The sequence below is a fragment of the Leuciscus leuciscus genome (assembly GCF_965113295.1).
Source record: "Leuciscus leuciscus genome assembly, chromosome: 9".
Taxonomy (NCBI): Eukaryota; Metazoa; Chordata; class Actinopteri; order Cypriniformes; family Leuciscidae; genus Leuciscus; species Leuciscus leuciscus.
In genome coordinates, this window is record NC_138733.1 from 23,393,130 (window position 1) to 23,415,890 (window position 22,761).

The following is a 22,761-nucleotide window of genomic DNA, read 5'->3' on the forward strand; positions in this document are numbered from 1 at the left end:
GACTTTGATTTTCAACCAAAATGCAACCGCTGCAACCAAAATCATCCCCTGACTGATGTTACTACTTTCTACTTGAGGACCTTGACAGAAATGTTGTGGAGTAAAAAGTACGATATTTGTCTTTCAAATGTTGTGAAGTTAAAGTAAAATGTTTCCAGAAAAAATAATACTCAAGTAAATTTACTTTGTTACTGTCCACCTCTGATTTTTATGAACCACTGAACTTAGCATATAGGACAATTCACAGCATATTGCGCTATCAGCCCATTTCATGACACGGTTTCTAGGCCGCAACAGAGGATGTGTTATTGCGGACTTTAGGCCTTGATTAGAGATAGGCCTACTGCCCAACATAATCCACATTTTGAGCAAATAGAGCTCTATTAATTTATGTGCATCCATGCTCTCGTTTTGTTCATAGTAAGATGGTGACACACAAAGGAAATAGGTTATAGTATAGGCCTACATAAACCAGAATTTGTAACATGCAAGTGCGTGCGCAAAAGGTTCCTGTGCGCACACACATTTTTTCTTGTGCACATACTAAAGTCTGTATATTTTTTATTTTTGCAAAGATCCTTTTAGGGCTCCATAATATTCGAAAGCAAAACAGACTTTTGTTTTGTTTTTTTAAATAAAAGTGCTGAAATAATAAAAAAATATTGAAATTTAGAATGTCTATTTTGCCCAGTCTTTTTTACCCACAACATTGATTATTTGGTTTAATTTCGATGGAGTCGCTACTTGAGCATTACTGATGGGGTTGTGAGGGTACTTAAGGTTAAAAAGTTTGGGAACCACTGTTCTAGAGCCGTTAGTATCCTAATAAAAACAATCCAGTTTTGATTTTTCTGATTAACGTTTGACATCTTGGGACAAAATTAATTTCTAGCAATATAAAGGGCAAACGGGGATAGAACTAGGCGCAACATTTATTGGACAGATGCCTCCATTTTTTCATGACTTAAAAGCAGGTCTATTTTGAGCTTCCATTGGCTTTAATCTTAGGCTGAAAACACTTGACGTAGCTGCTCATCACAGCAGTAGAGCAAGCTCCATCCGGCTAATTCTTCTCAAGAAGTGTTTGTCTAAAAAGAAGAGAGAACAGCTTTTCATTCCACTAAGAAGCAGATATTATTTCCCCCTCCATTCAGGAGCTGGAGAGCTGTAGATTAGAGCTCCCACACACAAGCGTTTTAAAAGCCAATATCTACTGTCGTTGCTGAGCAACCAATTATCCAAGATTTGCACTTCCTCTTTGAATGTTGTTTGCTATTAATGTTAGGAATATATTTTGTTTATTCTAGGGCACTGACTGTGAAGTATGTCGAGATGAAGATATGCCAGCTTGTTGCACAGCAGACATCAGATAATTCGATTGCTGCAATGCTCAATGAATTATTAATCATCAGATAAAATCTTTGATTAAAAGACAGAGGCATTTTCACACTGTAAACTAATGCCAGAACTCACTCTGCCTCAGTTATGTGCTCAGCTATAACATCGTAGAAAAGGGTGGATGGGTGTAACGCATATTGCTAAAACACTTTCCCCATTCAATTCCAAAGACACTTACAGCATGATTAGAGAGAAGGAAGGAAGGAATGAAAGGGCAGATGTTCTGCAATTTCATCATTTGCCACCGAAGCAAGCAATTCATGCTTCAAGGAATTACTAGGACAGTCTATTCATGTACCAACACACATACTGAATAAGACTTTGCAAGAGGAAAAAGTATGAAATACTTTAATTAACACCAAATAACTACTATTTGCCCAAAATATGGCCAGATATACACATTGCATAAGTTATGTTCTGGCCTGGATGTCAACACTTGAAATTGTAGATGGTGCAGGTGGCTGTTTATGTTGTAAAGTTTTAACCGATGACCTTTCCGACAGTCTCCGTGTAAATGTTGGCTGTAAATACAGAACATATTCCTAAATAAGCCTCAACTAGGAGATAGAAAAGCAAAGCCATGACTAAAGAAACAGCAACAGAGCTTTACTCGTCATTTTGTTAATAGGTCATAGCAGTTATTATGGTATGTATAATAGAAACTACTATAGCTTGATATAACATTTTTTCAAGACACATTTTAGGAGTAAATTCATTGCTATATGGTAAACTTTATTAACAAATAAAAGGCAAAGCACAGCTTAAGTTCTCCCCTAGATATGCATCAAAAGCCAAGTGCCACAGCATTATTATGTATTTCCAATATTAAAATACAACCTCCACTAAGTGACAGCATTATATATTACTATAGGCTTCAGCAACACAGAAAAACGCAGCTAAAACTCTTTAAATAGGCTTAAATAGTGTCAACAGTAGACAACATGCTTCTTCTGCACCAGAGCTCCTTCTAGTGGTGATTCAGCAAAGCGTACAATTGACTTTAGAGTTAGCCAATTATCACCAATTTAAGCTCAGCCTCAACCCTTCAAACAATCATGGTAATTACACCTCGACAAGAGAGAAAACTGACTCAGTACCAGCACTTAATGGAAAACCTAATAGTACACAGTACAGGCAAACAGGACAGCAGGAAAGGGAATTAGGCACAGCAGTGCTGCCCTCTAGTGGGCAGGAGTCTACAGTGAGGTTGCAGAAGGACGGCTCAGATGTGACTAAGCGAGCACCCATTGAAGAATGCTGGTGTCTTTCCCACCAGTAGAAATAAGATGACTGTCATCATGGAGAAAGGCAACGTTGGTCACATGGCTGCTATGCCCACCATAGACATGGCTGGGAGCCTGCGGATGAAGGGAAAAAATGTTTTACAGGAGTATGATTTGATTGTAGGGGTGTAACAATATATCGTGTCACAATACAACACAATACAATAACAATATGTATCATGGATAGTTCACCCTTTTAAATATATCTAGTGAGCGACAAGCATATTCGTCTAAAATAATTCTGTATTTTCAGCTTCAGAATCATGAATATTTTTATTCTGGTGTCACCATGGTCCAGTGCATCAGCATGAAGTCCAACCCTATTCATTTACACCCACAATGTAAAACCAAATTAGGCATTTTAATCAACAGTACATTTTTGGTTAACCTTTCATCATATGTCTTGGAGTATCGCAATAATATCAACAGTACATTTTTGGTTAACCTTTCATCATATGTCTTGGAGTATCGCAATAATATAGTATCGCGAGTTCAGTATCGTGATATGTATCGAATCGTCACATGAGGGTATCTTTACACCCCTATTTGATTGAGTGGCAAATTTCGCAAAAAAAGAAAAACTCACCCTTGGCTGGGAACAGGGGTTAGAGAACAAGTGCACTTTGCCAAAATCATCAGCTGAGGCAAGGAGGTTATTGTCATGTGATTTGCATACAGCATTAATGTCTGTGCCATCAGCACTCTCTGGCCAGATCCCTTAAAATAAAACAAAGCAACAAAATATCATAAAATAATAAAGGAAAGGGACGAGAAGAGGAAAAAGTGTTAATTTGACAATATCCCAAAACTATTATTTCACAGCCATTTCCAGGAAAATAATTAAATGGAAGCTGATCTTTTTTTTTCTTTTATGTGTACGGTGTGACTTACCAAACACATTGAAACCCAGCACACAGGTGGAGGTGGCCCACTCTAGATTACGCACTGCATCTGCACTAGTTACATGCTTCCCACTGGATGCTTCCCCTTTTCAACAGGAAACATGACACCAGCCATTAAAACAATGACATCTGAGCTCCTTTCACTGACAAAGCTGTTAGCTGAGAAAACAACTCACAGTATAAGATCTCATAGTCGCCTGAGTTGGTTACAATAAACTGGCTGTCGGTGGACCAGTCGAGATGAGTGACAAAGCTGGAGTGTCCCTACGGATGCAAGACATGGTATTAAATGAGTGCTAATGGTCCCTAACTGATTACCACTGAAATAGAGAGATTTTTGAAGAGATGCTGAAGTAATTTCTCTGTTAAACTCACAGTGCATTTGCCAACACGGCTGTATTTCCTGCCATTCTCAGTAACGGAGTAGATGTAAACAAAGTTGTCATGGGAACCCACGGCCAGGTACGCCCCATCTGTGAGATAGAGGATGTCAGAGGTGATTTTGGACATACACTACCGTGTAAAAATACTGTGGTCAGTAAGAAAAATGTATTCTTTTTATTTCAAAGGTGACAGTTAAGACATTTTAATGTCAAATAAATGCAGCTCCTTTGAACTTTCTATTTATTAAAGAATCCTGAAACAAAGTATGACCGTTTCCACACAAATATTAAACTGCAAAACTGTTTTCAACATTGACAGTAATGAGAAATGCAACTGTTTTTTTTTTGGTTTTTTTGGTGATGGTTGTTCTTAAGTCCCTTATTTGTCCTAAGCAGTTAAACTGCCCAATGTTCTTCAGAAAACTCCTTCAGGTCCTGCAAAATCTTCAGTTTTCCAGCATCTTTTGCATATTTGAAACCTTTCCAGCAGTGACTTTATGATTTTGAGATCCATCTTTTCACATTGAGGGCAATTGAGGGACTCAAACACAAATCACAACTATTAAAAAAGGTTCACACATTTACTGATGCTCCATAAGGTAACACAATGCATTAAGAGCTGGGGGGTGAAAACTTTTTAACAGGATGAAGATGTACACATTTTTCTTATTTTGTTTAAATATCTTTTTTTTTTTTTTTTTTTACATGTTTCCTGGAAGACCAATTAAGTACAATTTACCTTGATCTTCAAAAAAAAAAAAAGTTAATGCATAGTGTCTCTTTCTGGAGCATCAGTCCATGTTTGAACCTTTTTCAATAGTTGTGTTTGAGTCCCTCAATTGTCCTCAGTGTGAAAAGATAGATCTCAAAATCATACAGAATAACTGCATGCACAACTGTCGTGGATCACCCAGGTAACGACACACAGTATTAAGAATCAAGGGTATGTAAACTTTTGAACGAGGTCATTTTGATAAATTCAGCTTTTTTTGGTCTTGTGGACTATATGTAAACATCTTTTATATAAAATATCTTATTCAGGACAGTACTAAATAAAAAATAACATATGCATGATCCCTCTTATTTTGTTAAAATTTCTGAAAGTTTTATGTAAACTAAAGCATGACTGTATGTTTCATATATATGCATGTATTTCGCTAGAGTGAAAATAGGTTTAAGAGCCAAGAAACAGTGAATGAGGAATAGTTGTGACTAATGGCTAAAAGCACAAAAGATCACACCTGGAGAATATTTAACAACGGAGATGATTTCATTGCCGTCTGTATGCATAGAGACGAGATCACGGGTATCAGTGTCCAGCACTAACCACCTGTAAGATGGCAAAAAAAAAAAGAAAAAAAAAATACAGGTTTGAATACTGATGCATCAAATAAGTCCGAATTACAAATATTTGTAATTAAATGTACAGTTAGTTAAGGTAAAAAACATCCTAATTTTAAAACAGAGCTGTCAAATATTTCTGCTTTATTTTTTGTTGTTGTTGAAAATCAGCTGATTGACATGTAAAGTAAGTCAAATATCATTTTAAAGTTCCCATATGCAACCATACCTTCCTGTCATGGTGCCCACAGCAAGCACAGGGCCATTGGGATGAAATCCAATGGTACGCCCAGGGTCCTAAAATAAAAATAAATCAATCAATAAAAAAATAAAAAAAATTATCCTATGTAAAAAAACATGATGCATGTACGTATATATATATAAAAAAAATATTTATAATTTAATATCAGTATTAAACAATAAAAATAAATACATATTAAAAATATATTTTACATAATGTAAACAAATAAAATTACATTTTATATTATGGATTTATTATATTGTTTTTTAATATTGTAATATGTATTAAAAATATATTTTACATAATGTAAACAAATAAAATTACATTTTATATTATGGATTTATTATATTGTTTTTTAATATTGTAATATGTATTAAAAATAAATATTTTATATAATGTAAACAAATAAAATGACATTTTATATTTTTATTTATTATATATTTTTTTATATTATAATATATATTAAACAAAAATAAATATCAAAAATATATATTTTATACAATGTAAAAATAAAATATTACATTTTATATTATATGCAGTATTGTAATATATTTTAATTTGCAATATTTATATATATTAATATTAAACAATACAAATCTAAAATCAATATGCATAACAGCACATTCTAACAACATCTAAAACAAACATTTGTCCTCAAATTGAACATACAGTATACAAACTAAAACATGCAAAGCAGATGAGATTATTTTTTATTATGATTACATATCACTGGAATGTAAGAGTAAAACAGTTTCATACAAACCTCAATGGTCTTGCTCCATAGAGGCAGATGAGATGATGTGTCCCAGAGATAGACTTGCTTGTCTTGACCACATGTCACAAACTGCTCAGTACTGGGATGCACATCCAAGCCCCACAACTCATCAGTGTGACCCTTTCACAGATGGAAAACATAGAGACCAGGGTAAGAATGGCAACAATGTCCTGTGCTTATTACTTTTGGACAGGTAGAACTGATTATTGGTACCATCCATTTCAGATAAATACCCATCAGGCATGTAAACACACATATCTGTAGTTGGTTGCTTAACATCTGGTCTCTTCCTGTACCAGTTTTTTTTGGCCAGTGTAAACTACAATATGGTCCAGGGCCAGGACCGTCCTTAGGGGGTGCAATCGATGCGACTGTACCGGGCCCGCGCTTTAGGGAGCCTCTGTGAACCGCAACGAAACATGTCCACAACCCCCCCACCTACTGAACGGACTGAGGGAGGGCCAGTGCGAGTTAGCAGAATGCTTGGGACGGCCCTGTCCATGGCATATGCTGTTTATAATATGAGGTCTGGCTACATGAGACTGAGGAAAAATGATCTTGTTGACTTTTGGCAAAGATATAAGGCCAAAAGGCATCTAAACACAAGGTAATATAATCTGACAACCAATACCTGAACAATAGGAGTGAGGGAACCAGAAAAAGAGCCCCGTAGAACAGCATTTCGGGTTGTTCCCACAAACAGCTCGTCCTGTTTTCCTTCAGCTAGAGTGCGGACGGGGCCGAAAGCCTCAGGAACCTGATTACAGAGAAACTATGTTAAGCAACGTGTAATCTGTACATCTCAGCTAAAACATGATTTGTACGAATTGTTCTAAATTGAGTTAACTGAAGCTGAAGTAGCTGAATCTAATTAATAAAATGCCTGGATTCCATTTCAGTATAGGAATATGATAACAATAAAAGTATTTTTTTTAGGGTATATGGTGATCATTAAAAATACGTATCCATCTCTGCATTTCATTATGAAATTTTAATTAGAACAAGACAACAACTTCACCTCAATCTCGCTCTTTTTGCGGTAGTCATGGTCCCACTGCAGCACCCTGCGGTCTTTCCCTCCTCCTGACACTAGCGTTCCATCCTTCAGCACACACAGAGAGAAGATCCCACCCTCATGGGCTCCCGAAACCACCTGGCTGATCCTGTTCCCCCCTTTAAATCAGAGTTCCTCATCAAACCATAGGCTGCACTGAGGGAATATCTCCACTAATAACAGTCACACAGATGAAGGTGCTGTTTTTCTAACTGCCGTTACATAAATAGATGGATTAAATACAATTTATTACTTAAAAATGTGGCATTTGGACAATTATTTTGGCAGAGCAAATAATGGCATAATTATTTGCTGACCTTTAGCCCAGATGTAGATGTTTCCACTAGAATCTCCAGTGATTGCATCTCCATTCTCAGCAAAAGCAATGCAGAGAACATACTTGGGTTTTTCATGTTTCTGAAAGTATACCAAAAATATGTATACATTAAATAAAATCATCATAAATGTTCCTCAATTTCTGTGCTATGGGGATTTTGAATTTCACATGCAGGCAATAAACTCAAAGATATCACTTAATGCGGATATTTCTCTATTAGTAATACTGAAAAGTAAATGCAACAAAACCTCAAACAGTCCCTGGCGTTTTGTAAGAGTACTCCCTTCCATTGTCCAAAAGTTGATGTGAGACTTCCCGCAGGTGACAATAAGGTTGGCCTCCATGGGGTGGAAGACAGCGCCCAGCACTGAGTCATTGGAACACTGCAAAATTGTGAGTGGATATTTGACACAAATCAAGATGCATTCTTCCTTAGTCTGAGCACATATATATTTAACAGGACATCAGTGACCATTGCACACTATTACAATATGTTACATTTGTGAACAAACGTGATAATTTGAGCATTTTAAACATTTAAATACATTCAAATCTACCTGAAACAGCTTGAAACAGAATATTCCACAAAAAAAAAACTTGATTTGATACATCACAAAGTTATTTAATTGTGGAAAGTGGGTGGGAAGGGGTTAAAAATATAAAGACGGATTGTTGATGTAAGGAAAGTAATTTCATAAGCCGCACAAGTCATTACATTACAAGATTAAGAGGTCAAACATGACATCTTCCAGATGAAAAAGCACACGTCAAAAAGACGTCATGGTGGCGTACATGTGCGGTCAGGGCTTTAAACCACCTGGTCTGTGAACACTCAGGTTTCTGTTATTAAAAGACATAATCACACAAGACACACTATGCAAGCAGGTCTAGTATCGCTGCTTTAATACAGGATGCCACCTCACCTTAACCTCCGCCAGCTGCTTTTCTTTCTGCCAGTCCCAAACAGACAAAATGTGATCATTTGCATCGTCAACCACACACAAATGAGCACCACCATTCTGTGAAGAGAAGAGGTATTATATCCATGTAAATACCATTGTTCATTCAGCCATTCATCACTGTTCAAATATTCATTGCCTATACCCATTGTGCACTTTTCTCATTGATCATATGGCATCAAAGCACACAGATTGTTTTATCAAGAACTTAAAAAAGGAAGTTGGCTTACCGACTTTGAGAAGGCAACACAGGTGGCGGCTCGGTCGAACACACCTGCTCCGATCACATGAAGAGTGTTCAGACTGACCGAGTCCCAGACACGGACATGAGGCTGCAAAAGCTGATAGGGAAACAAAGAAAGATTCACTTATTATATGCATATGAATGGAGCATCTTTAAATCAGATTAAAGGAATATTAAAAGTTCATAGTTTTAAAAATGTTCTCTTCTGCTCACCAGGGCCGCATTTATTTGATCAAACATACAGTAACGACGAAATAATCTTGCAATGTGAAATAACTGTTTTCTATTTAAATATAATTAAAAATGTTATTTTTTTCCTCTGATGAATACCAAGCATTTATTTGAAACAGAAATCTTTTGTAACATTATAAATGTCTTTTCTGTTACTTTTGATCAATTTAATGCATCCTTACTGAATAAAAGTATCTTACTTTAAGGTTAATATACAATGCTAAAATACTTTGCAAATTGCTAAAACACTGATGTAAACTGTTATGAGCACAGTAGTTTCGTTCCTGAGCACACAGAAGGCAGGATTAAGCCGAAAGATTAACAAATCTTTATGCTGCTACACAATTTTAAATGTGAACTAACTTTGCCATCTTTGGATGTTCCGGCAACTTGTCCTGTTGCTATAGTGACCATGTCTGGATGGATGGCCAAACTGCAAAGAGAACATTGTCAGGATCAGTGCTTGTCAGAAAAGATTTCCCATCTCTCTCTCTCTCTCTCTCTCTCTCTCTCGGGAACAGTAAATGAATGCAGTCTGATCCCAGAAAAAAAACAGTAAACAGGTTGCAACAGTTTTGCAAGCAGGGATTTTGACAGTCACAGAGAAAGCATTCCAGTGTTATTTTAATTAGCGACAAATGTTAAACAACAACATTTTTGACAAGAGATAGCATGTCGTCGCTCAGTTACAACTGGTTTTTTTACAGTTGGCAGCCAAACAGCATAAAAACACCACAAGGCAGAAGAGATCTAGTTTGATTGCAGGTATATTTGAATATACTGCTGGATTCGCTTATCTTGAAGATAAGAGTCTGTTAAGCCAAGCAAGATCTGGTACTAAAAATGCAAATTTGCTCAGAAACTAGCAACACTTCCTGAGTACATTGGCTCTTTCTGTTGAATGATGGCGATACAGTGGTACAATATATTTGTTCATGAAGCTGATAAGCACAATGATAACATCTTTTGGACCTTTGAACAATGACCTAGTTTGAGAATAATCTGCAGGAAATCGGAAATGCTTTTTTCTCTGTATGAGATCAACACTAGACTGATTTCTCGCCCGTAGTAGTTCCACCAGTGCTGTTAATCTTCATTAACTGTAGAGTAAATGAGCAAAAGTATGTAGAAACCATAAAATCAATATATATTTAACTTACCACTTGACATCATCATTATGGCCTAGATAGTGTCTTTGTTGCTGCTCTTCTACGTTGTATAGCACCACTACCGAAGCATTGAAGTACACAATCTCCCCCGTCGGCAACAGGTAGAGGTTGCAACGGCAGTCTCTTCCCCTATAGCCGTAACTAATGAAGTGTGTTAAGAAATAAAAAGCTTTTTCATTGATACGTACTTTTAAAGCTGCAGTCCGTAACTTTTGGCGCTCTAGCGGTTAATAAACAGAAGTGCATGCGTCACGCAGGTACTGGGGTTCTCCAAAGCGGTACGACACGAACCAGTCTAAAAACACTTATTATAGGTGTACCGTAGTGATTCAGGATAAGACAAAAACACGGTTTGGAAAATGAATTCATGATGTACTCTGAATTGTGATGTACTCACAATTTTGAACACAAAACGGACGGACTGTAGCTTTAAATTAGCACTTTTGTGTCACATTTCAAATGGGTTAATTTGCATTTCATTTCAAACTATTTAAGAAATAAGCTGAAATTTAATTGAAACTCACTGATGCACTTTAATTATTAATTGTACTTGGAAACTGTATAGCCATTGATTAAATTATTGTAAAATAATAAGAATAAAATATACATAAACAACTTCACAATGATCTATCAAAATACATCATTATTCATTAGAATATCTGCACAATTCACTTTAGTTACATTATAAAATAATTTTCAGCTAAATCACAAGGATACACCCACTGAAGTTTTAGCTTGCGCTCTGGCAGCGCCACCTTGTGGTCAAGGTTGTAGGCTTCCTTCCGCTGGTCTGGAATATGCATGGTGATTGGACGTCCACGTATGAACATCCTAACGTAACCATCATCTGTTCAAGAAGGACAGAAATGTTAGCTGCCAAACAGAAACAAGCAGTAAACATGGTTTGTTAAGGATGTTTTGTCAAATTATCCTGGCCCTACTGACAGAACTATGTTCACAGAAACCCAACTAGCCCATTACAAAATGAGACTGGCTGAAAGCATTACGTCGATCCATAATAGTTTTTATCTGTAATGCACACGATAATGGGATCAAGTCAGGCTAAAACATAATTTCCCATATCACAGGGCTCAGTCTCTCCCTGCACTCCTAGTTACACATAGCTAAACAAACATTACATGCATTTATATATGAAAAAAACAAAAACATTATTTTTCCTCCACTGGAAAAGGAAACACTGTAATGGAATAAAAAGTTTGTTGTATAGGCCTACTCACTCCCACAGTTTATATGTAGCAGTGTTATTTTAGTATTATTTATATACTATTTAATAATATTTTGAAATAGGTTTTATTTTTATACTTTTTATTTTAATTTTAGTTTTTTATCATTTTATTGTACACTTTTGTCGTTTTATTCTTTTCTATATTTCTATGTAGCTTCAATTTATTTTTATATCAGTTTTAGTAATTATGAGTACCTAGGCTTAAACTTAATCATGCAGCATTTTTTATTCATATATGTGACCCTGGACCACAAAACCAGTCTTATGTGTAATTTTTTTTAAATTGAGATGTATACATCATCTGAAAGCTGAATACATAATCTTTCCATTGATATATGGTTTGTTATGATAGGACAATATTTGGCCGATATACAACTATTTGAAAATCTGGAATCTGAGGGTGCAAAAAAATCGAAATATTGAGAAAATCGCCTTCAAAGTTGTCCATTTCTATTGGCGCTAGTGCTGCATCCATTCACAAAAATAAATGTTTTATATATTTAAGGTGGGAAATTTACAAAATATCTTCATGGAACATGATCTTTACTTAATATCCTAATGATTTTTGACATAAAAGAAAAATCTATAATTTTGACCCATACAATGTTTTGTTGGCTATTGCCACAAATATACTCATGCAACATAAGACTGGTTTTGTGATCCAGGGGTCACATATTTAGATTTTATTTCAGCTTTATTTCAGTTAACAGTTGACAGATAAAGCACTAAAGGCAATAACAAACAGCTATTGATTTCTCGCTCAATATAAAAAAGGACTTTTATTGGGTGATATTCATCAAATGACTTCAAAATAGATGAAAACTTACCAGCATTGAAGGTGCACTCTTTGGTTTTGCTGAAAGACCAAAAGAGAAAGAGGTCAGTCATTCATTCATTCCTTCAAAGACAACAAGCCAGACAAAAACAGCGCCATAAGTTCAACAAAACTTTCTAAAAACATTTCTGAAAAGTTTTGTTTGCTGTCTTTGATTTGTATTTTGTATGAGGATGACTTATTCATTGAGCTCATCCATTAATACTGACCCAGCTTTCATGTGGCCTCTCATAGATCTGTGCAATGGAGAAAACACTGAGCTAAAGCGACAGGAGGAGAGGGGCACCCAAAACTGCTTTCAACTAAATACAGGAAATTTCAGAGCTTGTTTACATGACTAAACACATTTGGTGGGGTGCCAGCACTGGTGGTGATTTTGCTTTGAAAACGAACATGGACAAAATTGTTCTAAATGTCAAGGCTTTGATTGAGATACATATACATATATACATACATACATACATATATATATATATATATATATATATATAAAAAGATTAAATGTTCAATTTGTGTCTGTGCGTGCATTTTGTAGCTGCTTTTCCAAACCACACAGTTTTCCACTTCCTCTGTGCTGATGCAAGACTGTCATGAGTGACAGCCTGTCTTAGACAGCTGAAAGTAATAAATTAGACCCATCAATCCAGCATTATTTGCTGGAATACGTTTGCGGAACTCAGAATGGACAGCAAAGAGTTTACAAAATTAAATGTTATGTAAAGGGAAGACAGAAGGATCGTGGGTGCCATTGAAAAAAAAACCGCTCCCACAAGGATCTGTTTGTGTCCAGGCATGCAGAAACCATCCAAACACTTCATTAAAGCAAAGACTGAACCAAAGCAGGCCACACCAAAGCAAGCCAATCTCTAATAACACCGGTTTAGATTGGTGTGTAGGCTAAAATAAAACAATATCTCCATTAGCCACTGTGGTGTGTGTATGTGTGCGTGTATATATATATATATATATATAAAATGGAAATATTGTTCAAATGCACAATAATTATATATAATTATTGTGCATTTGCAGCCTTTTAAAATTTTTTTTTTTGAGGAAAATATGTGAGGAATGTGATGAATAGTTCATATCATTTGGATCCACATAGGGTGTGTTAATTTTTTTTTCTCAGCAAGCATGCTGTTGATTTTAAGCAATTTATGTTGTTTATGGACATTTATGGAACATTTCAGTGCTCCACACACCTGATTTTAGGTGATGGCACACAAAATGGCAGCTACTGGCAACATTTTCTCAAAAGCACATCCCGGAAAAATCTATTTTACCAGTAATGACCCTAGACTGTGTAGCAACCAAACTCAATATAATGCAGCGAGTATGCACCACTAATGTGCGTGACCTCATACTAATGCACTGACTATGCACACACCCATCCATACCACACACAGTGCGGGTGACGATTTGACGATTTATGGATTTTATACATGAAAATCACCACTCAGTGTCTTTACACTTACAGATACATGCATGCACAGTATCTTTACAGAATAAATCAAATCTCTAAAGGAAGTGATTCACTAAAAACTTCTGTTGAAGTTCTCTGGACATGATGTCCTTCAAACCCTTTTATTTCCTGATGTAGAGCACTCACTCTAATTTGCCTTCAAAGAGCTGTCTGTGTGTGAGTGCGTGCGAGTGTGTCTGTGTGTGGCAGTGGGTGGGTTTCATGTTTAATACATACAGCTGAGCAGCAGTAGCAATCAATATCTAACTCAACTTGCTAGCTAAGTAATGCACTAAAGCAATTAGTAAAATGTATGCATTATATGTATTACATTACTTGAATGGGAGTTGAACGGATAACAAGGATTCAGCCTGACAATACCAGATGGAAACAAGCAATCAAAACCAGATGGAAACAATTACATTTTTGCTAAATGACTCACAAAATGATGCAAAATTGCCCTATAAAAACAACAACAAAAAAACTGAAGGCTTGCAACAGCAAAGTAAAATGCAGCAAAAGGTTGTCAGATTCCATCAATGTTTTTTAAAGTTTGCTCATAGTCTTTTGGAAGATACGTCACCAACTTAGCCCAGGTGCGTTCACTTTGTTTATCTATAAAACTCATGATGCTATGAATATTCTTGTTTGCCAACCAATGTTTGCTTTGTTGCAGGAAGCTGAAAGCAATTACATTATCAACCTCGCTCACCCTATAAACTACCAAAAGTATTTCTTTTGAAGACCTGAAAGAGCTTAACAAGAACATAAGCTTTACCTTGTCGACCTCTTCATGTTGTTTTTCCCGTTATTCAGTTTAAGTGCTAGCTGGAGTTTGCAGAAGCGTCAGGCAAAAGACTGAGTTCCTTGTTTGAGTTAACTTAAGCTCTGCAGGAACATGGACCTCACTAACCAATGGGAGGACACTTCCTTAGTATGCATGACAGCCCTTTTCTGGGTGACCACTCCCCCCAGTGCTTTAATGCAGTAACATGAAGCACTCTGTGGTCAGGAGACTGTTTCAGTGGTGTGTGTCAACCAAGTGACTGCGAAGAGCTGCCATGTGCCATACAAACAATCATCATGCCATAAATATAAAACTACTAAGGTGTAGGATTATCTGCTGTACAAACACCCTGCAGGAGCTTGGTGGGAAACCTGTTGGAACTGATACGTAACCCTTTAGTAGGATGAAGCTCTTATTATGTAGTTGTTTGCGATAGCAACAAAAGTTTAATGGACTCATATGATGACAAGCTTGAAGTGTTCTCTATTCAAATGTAATTTTTACCCTCCTTTTCACTATAAAAATAGAAGAATAAAAAAATTAATTGAATTGAATTGAACACCATATTAAGTGGTAACCTGGTTAATGGATTTCTTTTTATGAAATTTTAATGAGAGTTTTCCAGTGGTTGCTATTAAGCTCTGACAGTCAGGATCTTAGTCAATAACACTTTTATTGACAGATGTCTAACTTGAACATCAGTGTTTACCTTCCTTCCTGGAACTCCGTGTATACTCACCATAAATTATTTATGACTATTTGATCACATTGTTCCTAAGCCTTCTTGGTGTGTGCACAACAAACACACTTAGTAGTTGAAATATCTCACTTAACAAGAAACAAAACAGTATACACTAACACTACCATTCAAAAGTTTGGGGTTGTAAGATCTTTTAAATGTTTTTGAAATGCTTTTATGCTTTTTTATTAGATAAAAAATTCTGTAAATTTTTTTGTAATATTGTGAAATATATTTTCAATTCAAAATAACTGTTTTATATTTTAATATATTTTAAAATGTAATATATTAAATACAAATTTTCAGCATCATTACTACAGTCTTCAGTGTCACATGATCCTTCAGAAATCATTCTAATACGCTGATTTGGAAACAATCTTGATTATTGTCAATGTTGAAAGCAGTTGTGCTGCTTAATATGTTTTGTGGAAACCATGATACATGATTTTTTCTAAATGATGAATATAAAGTTTAAAGGAACAGAATTTGTTTGAAATACAAATCTTTGGAATATAAATATTTTACTGTTGTAATCTTTTCACTTTGGATCATTTTAATGCATCTTTACTGACCCCAAACTTTTGAACAGAAGTGTATATTGTCTATGTACCAACATTAAGGTAAGAAAACACGGCTAGAACTCTGTTTCTATGAACCAGAACACACAATGGTAACCTTTAACAATTGCAGACCATTCTATTTAAATAAATAAAAATACAGGCAAAGCTGTACATTTCATAACATATTTCAAATCAGCAATAAAAATACAACAATAATATAATCATCTGATTCAGCTCAAATCATGGTCTAAAATTTTATTTGATAAAATGCTGTCTATAGATGGTCCTTCTCTTCCCCTACTGTCTCTGGTGTCTTGCTGACCAAAAGTCTAGCTTTGTCATCTAATTAGACACTGATGTAGCCTCTATTCTTAGCTGTGTTGACATCTTGTACTAGTCTCAAGGCTTGGAAGGAAAGAGTTTTCATCTCTGTGTACAGAAAAATCATTGAGTTTAATGCACTTTATTTAGATGGAAAAGGTACCTGTCTCTCTTTCCACTTGTTGAGCTGCCAGATGAGGTGGTTCTGCTGCGGGAATCGGCCATCTCCTTCTTCACCGTGGAAAGGCGTTCTGTGGACATGCTCTTCCTGACACACAGAGACAAGAGTAATGAGTGAGGCACAATACAGAGGACAGGAAAGAAGGACATCAAAGAAATACCAGTCTGGATGGAAGTATTAAACAACACAGCAGGCTCTTTGTGGTGTTGTGGTGGGACAACAAGCATTTTCTCAAGTCCACATGAATACAAATGATTAATATCGATTATGAATTTTTATTTAACTATTAATAAATCATAAGGAACCATTACAGCTCTCTTCTGTAAAAGTTTTCAGGTACTTAATTATATAGGGATCTTTTAGGCTAAATGTTCCAAATGGTTTATTACTCAATACCGCCATCTTGAGGTCGAGAAGTAATACTGCACTGATGTTGTTGAGCAACAAATGTCTTGGTGTAGAATAAATGCAAATATTTCCACTATGTACTACTTTAATGTGTGATACCAGCATGTCTTTCAATAAAAAGGCATTTGAAAATGTGTAGAGATAATATGCAATAAAAATTATATATATCTTGCTTATAACTCTCACCTTTTGATAGACATCAGCACCTCCTTTTTCGGAGAGGAGGGAGAGGAAGGATAGCCACTCAGGCGTTTTGTTTGCACATAGCCATTTGTCAAAGGCTTGGATGGCAGAGCTTGCAGTATCTGACGAACTAAATCAGGAAGGAAGAAACAGAGGACCACGGCGAGATGACATGCAAATTATGTTCACCTCCCACATGAAACTATTTATGTAACCACTATAATGAATTACAGTACATCTCTGTTCGAAATATCCAATAGCAGTTAAGAACCTTGAATGCTAACACAAAGGTTACATCTCAGAATGCACCCTTAGGCAAGGTTACCCTCAGATTATCAGTTGCTTTTGATGGAAAAATATCTTCCAATTGTCAGTTTTCTAGGCTCTAAACACGTAATGCTAATAAGCAGAAGGCCACGATGAAGCTCTGACCTTTAGTAGGTCCATGTTTCTTGCTGCTGGTCTGTGTGATATCCTCACAGCAGCCCAGCCTTCTCAAAGCATCCGCCAGCGCCGCCTTCAGCAGCTGAATCTCGTCCTCCTGCAGCTGCACCCTCTGCTCCAGGTGAGAGAGACGGTCATCCATCTCCATCCCACTCCCAGCTGATACATTGTCATCTGAAAGAGACAAGCAGATAGTCTCTTTGACGAAAGTCAAAGACAAAAGAAGATATTTTTGTGCTCCAACGGACAGTTTTGGATAGCATGAGAATGAGTAAATGATTAGAGAATTTTCATTTTTGAGTGACCTATCCCTTTATATCAGTGGTTCTCATTCCAAGTCTCCCATTAATCCTATATACAATCAAAGGCCCCCCAATATAAGGTAAGATATTTCCTCTGGTATTTCTGATGTAATTATGATAACTTCATAATAAAACTGCTTGTTTTCCAAATTTGTATTAACAGAAACTGGGATTGTTGATATATTAATTGCTCAAAATTAATTTTGTGATTCTAGAAATGTCAAGAACTATGTAAAAAAACTTTTTTGGGGGTTTTGTTATTGTTTAATATAAATATGACTTCAGTTTACATAATAATATAAAATGTGATTAATAATAATATATGAAATAATTTTAAGTCATCCTGCTTTCCACTTGGAAATTAGCTGAGCCTAGTGGGCTCCGAGAAGCCTTACCTGTGTGGTTACCTTTCTAGCACACCTGTCACTTCATACATTGACTAAAATGTCCTGTTGGTTATTGAAAAAAAACTGATGGTAGTTCTTAGTCATTTGTTTGCAGTTAAGTGTTGGAAAACTTTCAACATGAAAACATCTGTGATTAAAAAGAGTGATTACATAGGCATCAACAAAAAAATCCAAAAATTATTAAAAAGCTGAAAGCATGAGTGGACAATTGAGCAAGTTTCTAATGCTGATTCAAAGTGACGGCGATTGGGTTTATTGCATTTAAATATACAACTTATACACAGAAATCACACAATAATCAAAACCAGAAGGAAAATTCCTGTCACATTTACATTTTTCCAAATTTAGCTCCTCAATTTCATATTTCACATAAAAAAGTGGCTCCATCTCTGTTTCAATCTCAAAGGCAATGCAACGGGCTGCATGCTACGTATAAACCTCTGTTAGTGCCTGCACCTGCTAACACATGGAGATCCCATCCATAAAGTGGCATCAGCAGGTGGTGAGCATGTCAACTGAACTAATAAAAGTGAAAGAAAATAGGATTCAAAAGTGGAAGGTGAGAAGAAAGCAGGATGGAGCTAGTGATGCTGGAAGACAAAAGCAGTCTGGAGGAAACCGGATGCTCAGTAACCAAGCGCACTGAAATATTCATCATCCCACTCTGCTTGTATTCCCCTCCTACCTGCCATTCCAGTCAGTACTATGTCCGCCTGTCAGTCACCCGCTCAGACAGCCTGATCCGCTGCAGCTCTCTAGGGGTTTCCTAAAGGTGCCAAACGCCAGCCTGGCCAAAGATTCTTTCTCCCACCTTCCCCTTGGCTTGCTGGATGGCTGATCCCGTGTCTGGACCTTCCTTCCTCCCCCTCCCCCACCCTCAGTGCTGTGTGTAGAGGAGAAGGGTGATGTTTGTAACAGGACGCTGTTCCTCGTCTCCTATGCGGTAGAAAACTGCTGGATGTGCTGTTGGCAGAGAGAGAGGTTTGGCTCGACTCCAGACCTGTTAGCCAGGCACTATCAGGAAGTGCACTGACCAGCCCCTCCGTTAATAGCACACAGAAGCGCATGTCAGTTTGACAATTTATGACTTGTTGTTTCATACCCCTGGGGCGCATGCTCATTTTCTTATCATTTGAATCAATACGATTCACATCAGGGATTTTTAAATGCATTCAACTTGTTAATATCATAGTCTGACCATAAGATCTTCATGTACAACATTTAAAATCTGCCTAAACCATCCAACTGTACAACATGGATAGACACCCTCTCTGACCCAGTCTCATCCTGACATATACTGTCTACCCATCCATCTGTCGTTCAGCCAAACCATCTGTCGCGGAAATGGACCTACTGAAAAACCCAAACAATGACCACAATGTACACTGATACCTATCTTTGAGAGAACCTGTAATCCACAAGAACTGATGAAACAGACATTTCTAAGTGACAACAGCAACAAGCTGTGGACAATGGTTGTTAGAATGAAGAAGCCATAGTGATAATATCGAATTCTCTAACAAGACCTTCAGTGATTGACTGAAATTATTATTAAATATTTAATTTTACTCAAGCATTTTAATTGTGCTTTATTTTTTTATTTCTTCATTTTTTTATTAAATAAAAATATCAATAAATAATGTATATATAAAGATAAATATGTATATAAAATACAATCATTTTATGTGTTTGTTCTTAAAGGTGCAGTAAGCGATTTCTGAAAAAAGCTGTTGATATTTAAAATCACCAAAAACAAACACACCCCAAACGAAACAGATCACACCACATATTTGATAGCGCCGCCCCCCAAATTCACAAACACACTGGCACAGGCACCTCCCCCTTAATGAGTGCATACGCCCCTTGCTGCTGATTGGCTATAAGTGTGTTTTGGCCAAGCGGCAACCATCCAGTCTCTCTCTTGAATCCAACACGGAAGTGACTTAAACTGCAATTAATCGACTGGCCGCTAGAGACACGGTCCAAAAGAGAGTCAATCCCATATACCCTCCATGTTAAAATGCCCAACTTTACAGCAGAATTTTTTTTTTAGCCTACAGCCTGGTACAAAAAGTGGTTTTGGTCTATATACAGTAGCTAATTTTGCCCTTGATGACAACTGTGAGGGTGGTGAATTTTTTTCATAACTCATCCGTTTAAATTATATTAAGCCTTAAAGTTCTGCATAATAATTAAGGGCGTGGCCACTTGAGTGACAGGTGGATTGCCGATGCTGTCACTGCTAGCCGCTGCTGCCTGTTAGCCACCATTTCACCTCAGCTAATCCCGCCTCTTTGCCCATTTTCGGTTATCCGGGTGTGACGCGCTGCCAAGATGGCGATGGCCTGCTACGCCCACTTTGGGCTTCAAAAATGCTCTTTAGAAACCTACGGGTGACATCACGAACACTACGTCCATATTTCTTTTTACAGTGGTTTTAGCGCTCAGTCTAAACCACTTTCAACAGCATTTCTCAAAAATCGATTACTGCACCAGTAAATTGCTTTGAAATATTTGCATCGGCTGTATAGAACTTTCTGTGGTTTTGAAATGTATTTTATATCAGTGGTTCTCAACTGGTAGGCCACGACCCCAAAATGAGTAGCAGGTCTATTCTGGGAAAAACGATTATAAATGGAAATAACAAATTGCATCTAAAGATAATTATTCAGCTAAGATAGCAGAATTGATAGGCTTATCATCCTATAGGCAGGAGAAATATATTATCTTATCAATATCTTTTGTCGTTGAGGTCAAAGGACACGTGTTCAACAAACTTTATGGTATTTTGACGCACATTCATCAGTTGGTAAAGTGGATAATACTAATGCAATATTTAGCGTAGTGTATTATACGGGTAAATTGCATTTCTGCTGTTGTTCACAGTATGCAAAGTTGTCAGACGTGTGTCATGCATGTCAATTTTGCCTATGCATTGTCATGGTAAAATTCAGTATGATAATCAAATCTGGTGCTCTGCTGGGTCACCAATTTAAATAATTCAAAATATGGGTCCTACAGAAAAACTAGTTGAGAAGAACCACCGCTTTGCAGATCAAATATATTTTGGCTAATGTTTGTTAATGATTAGATCATTGTATTAATAGTCATGATAATGCTCAAAACAGACATGATGTTTACAACTAATATTTTGGCTAATGTTTGTTAATGATTAGATCTTTAATAGTCATGATAATGCTGAAAAAAGACATGATGTTTACAACTAAGCTTCAAGGTATTGTTATCATAGGGATAACCCTGGTAAATCCATCTTAATAGGTGGGTAATGTTATTCACTAGATGGCTCACAATAAATAAGCAACTTAGTACATTCTTTTCCACTAAAACCTTAGCTGAAACCAAACAACAAAGCCCAAGTGAAGCAAGCTGAATCAGGTTTTGCTGAGGATGAGAGGCTCCAAGCATATCAAAAGCTGATGAGAAAATGAATTAAAAAAAATGTAAACAACACATAGCCTAGCTCGGATTGTAATTCTCAAATATCTTTCAAGAGCCTGAATCTGGGTAGATGTTCATCCCTGTACCATGACACTGATCCAAACCACAAATATGCGATAAGAAAATAATTTAAGGGAGAATTAAATTTGCATGTACACAGGATATAAAACTGGTCAGTAATTTAAACAAATAATATTCATCACATAACCCTGAGACAGTTTCTTTTGTTGTGCCCTCGCAGGCAGTGACGCATTGACAAGACAATAATATTACATTGCTTGAATGTTGATATAAAACATACTGATATCAAAGACAAGACGTCTGAAATGGAAACGAAAACAAACCATCTCGTGTGCATGGCTCTCTCGCGCATTCATTATGAATGCTCAGTCAAGTCGCTGCCAAACTTACCGTTGCAATACCGAAGCAGAAGGGTGTTCGTGTCATACAGGTTCCCACATGAGGCTACTCGCTCCGACATGTCCTTCTTCTGATCAATTCCTTTATTATTTCTCTCTTAATCGCCGGTCTTCAGATCCGCCAGCCTACTTTCCTCACATACGAGTCAGCGCCTTCAACACCTTTCCACCGAACAGCCGAAGTCAACCTGTGCTGCCTGCGTTTCTATAGCAACAGCCTCACCGCTGATCTGCTGCTTCCCAGAGGGAACAAGAGTGCATGTTTACTCTTGGAGTCCCATAATATGCAGTCACTATTTCCTAGCATTATTTAAATACCGGTATATAAATATATTCAGATATGAGACGAGAGGCAGGTTAGTCAAATTAACAAGCCCCGAGGGCAAAAACCATATCTTGATATGTAACTGTTTTACACAGGTAGGCTATACAATAGATTAATAGGCTCTTTCCTTATTGCCTGTAACAGGTCTAAAGATTTATATTTTGGGAATTTACTTGCTAATGATGCTGGTGTCGTAAAATGTCCTTGACAGTCAAGCAACTGTTATTTCTACTCTTTAACATTAGATGGCAGTGCAGGTCTGACTAAAACATGGGCTATTCGATGTCAAGCTACAAAATGTTTTATATTTGGCACATTAAAAGAATATGCTACACTTTGGCGTCCCATAACGTTTTTCAAGCACCT

General features: G+C 36.7%; 1 protein-coding gene across 3 annotated transcripts; it reads right to left on the reverse strand.

Annotated features, from left to right (window-relative positions):
* Positions 1-1,730: 1,730 nt before the first annotated feature.
* eml2 (EMAP like 2) lies at positions 1,731-22,188 on the reverse strand. Of its 3 annotated transcripts, none has more exons than XM_082180500.1 (22): positions 22,063-22,188; positions 17,472-17,657; positions 17,043-17,169; positions 16,431-16,535; positions 12,391-12,419; positions 11,035-11,164; positions 10,309-10,458; positions 9,512-9,581; positions 8,904-9,014; positions 8,638-8,733; positions 7,963-8,097; positions 7,695-7,794; positions 7,342-7,496; positions 6,955-7,080; positions 6,312-6,443; positions 5,537-5,604; positions 5,208-5,296; positions 3,959-4,056; positions 3,760-3,847; positions 3,573-3,668; positions 3,268-3,398; positions 1,731-2,756 (listed from the first exon to the last, which is right to left on the reverse strand). In XM_082180500.1, the coding sequence occupies exons 1-22, from the start codon at positions 22,130-22,132 to the stop codon at positions 2,631-2,633; spliced, it is 2,418 nt and encodes an 805-aa protein (XP_082036626.1). In that variant the 5' UTR covers positions 22,133-22,188; the 3' UTR covers positions 1,731-2,630. The 3 variants fall into 3 exon arrangements, with proteins under 3 accessions (XP_082036626.1, XP_082036627.1, XP_082036628.1); XM_082180501.1 differs by lacking the exon at positions 22,063-22,188 and adding an exon at positions 18,878-18,899; XM_082180502.1 differs by lacking the exons at positions 16,431-16,535; positions 17,043-17,169; positions 17,472-17,657; positions 22,063-22,188 and adding an exon at positions 14,639-14,777.
* Positions 22,189-22,761: the final 573 nt, after the last annotated feature.

What these genes read in the sequence shown, in the direction of transcription:
- eml2 (XM_082180500.1), bottom strand. Translation starts at nt 22,132, where the DNA reads ATGTCGGAGCGAGTAGCCTCATGTGGGAACCTGTATGACACGAACACC. An exon ending in TCTGCTTCGGTATTGCAACG is followed by an intron (nt 17,658 to 22,062) that starts GTAAGTTTGGCA and finishes TGTCTCTTTCAG; the next exon opens with ATGACAATGTATCAGCTGGG. An exon ending in ACAAGTGGAAAGAGAGACAG is followed by an intron (nt 12,420 to 16,430) that starts GTACCTTTTCCA and finishes TTGGTCTTTCAG; the next exon opens with CAAAACCAAAGAGTGCACCT.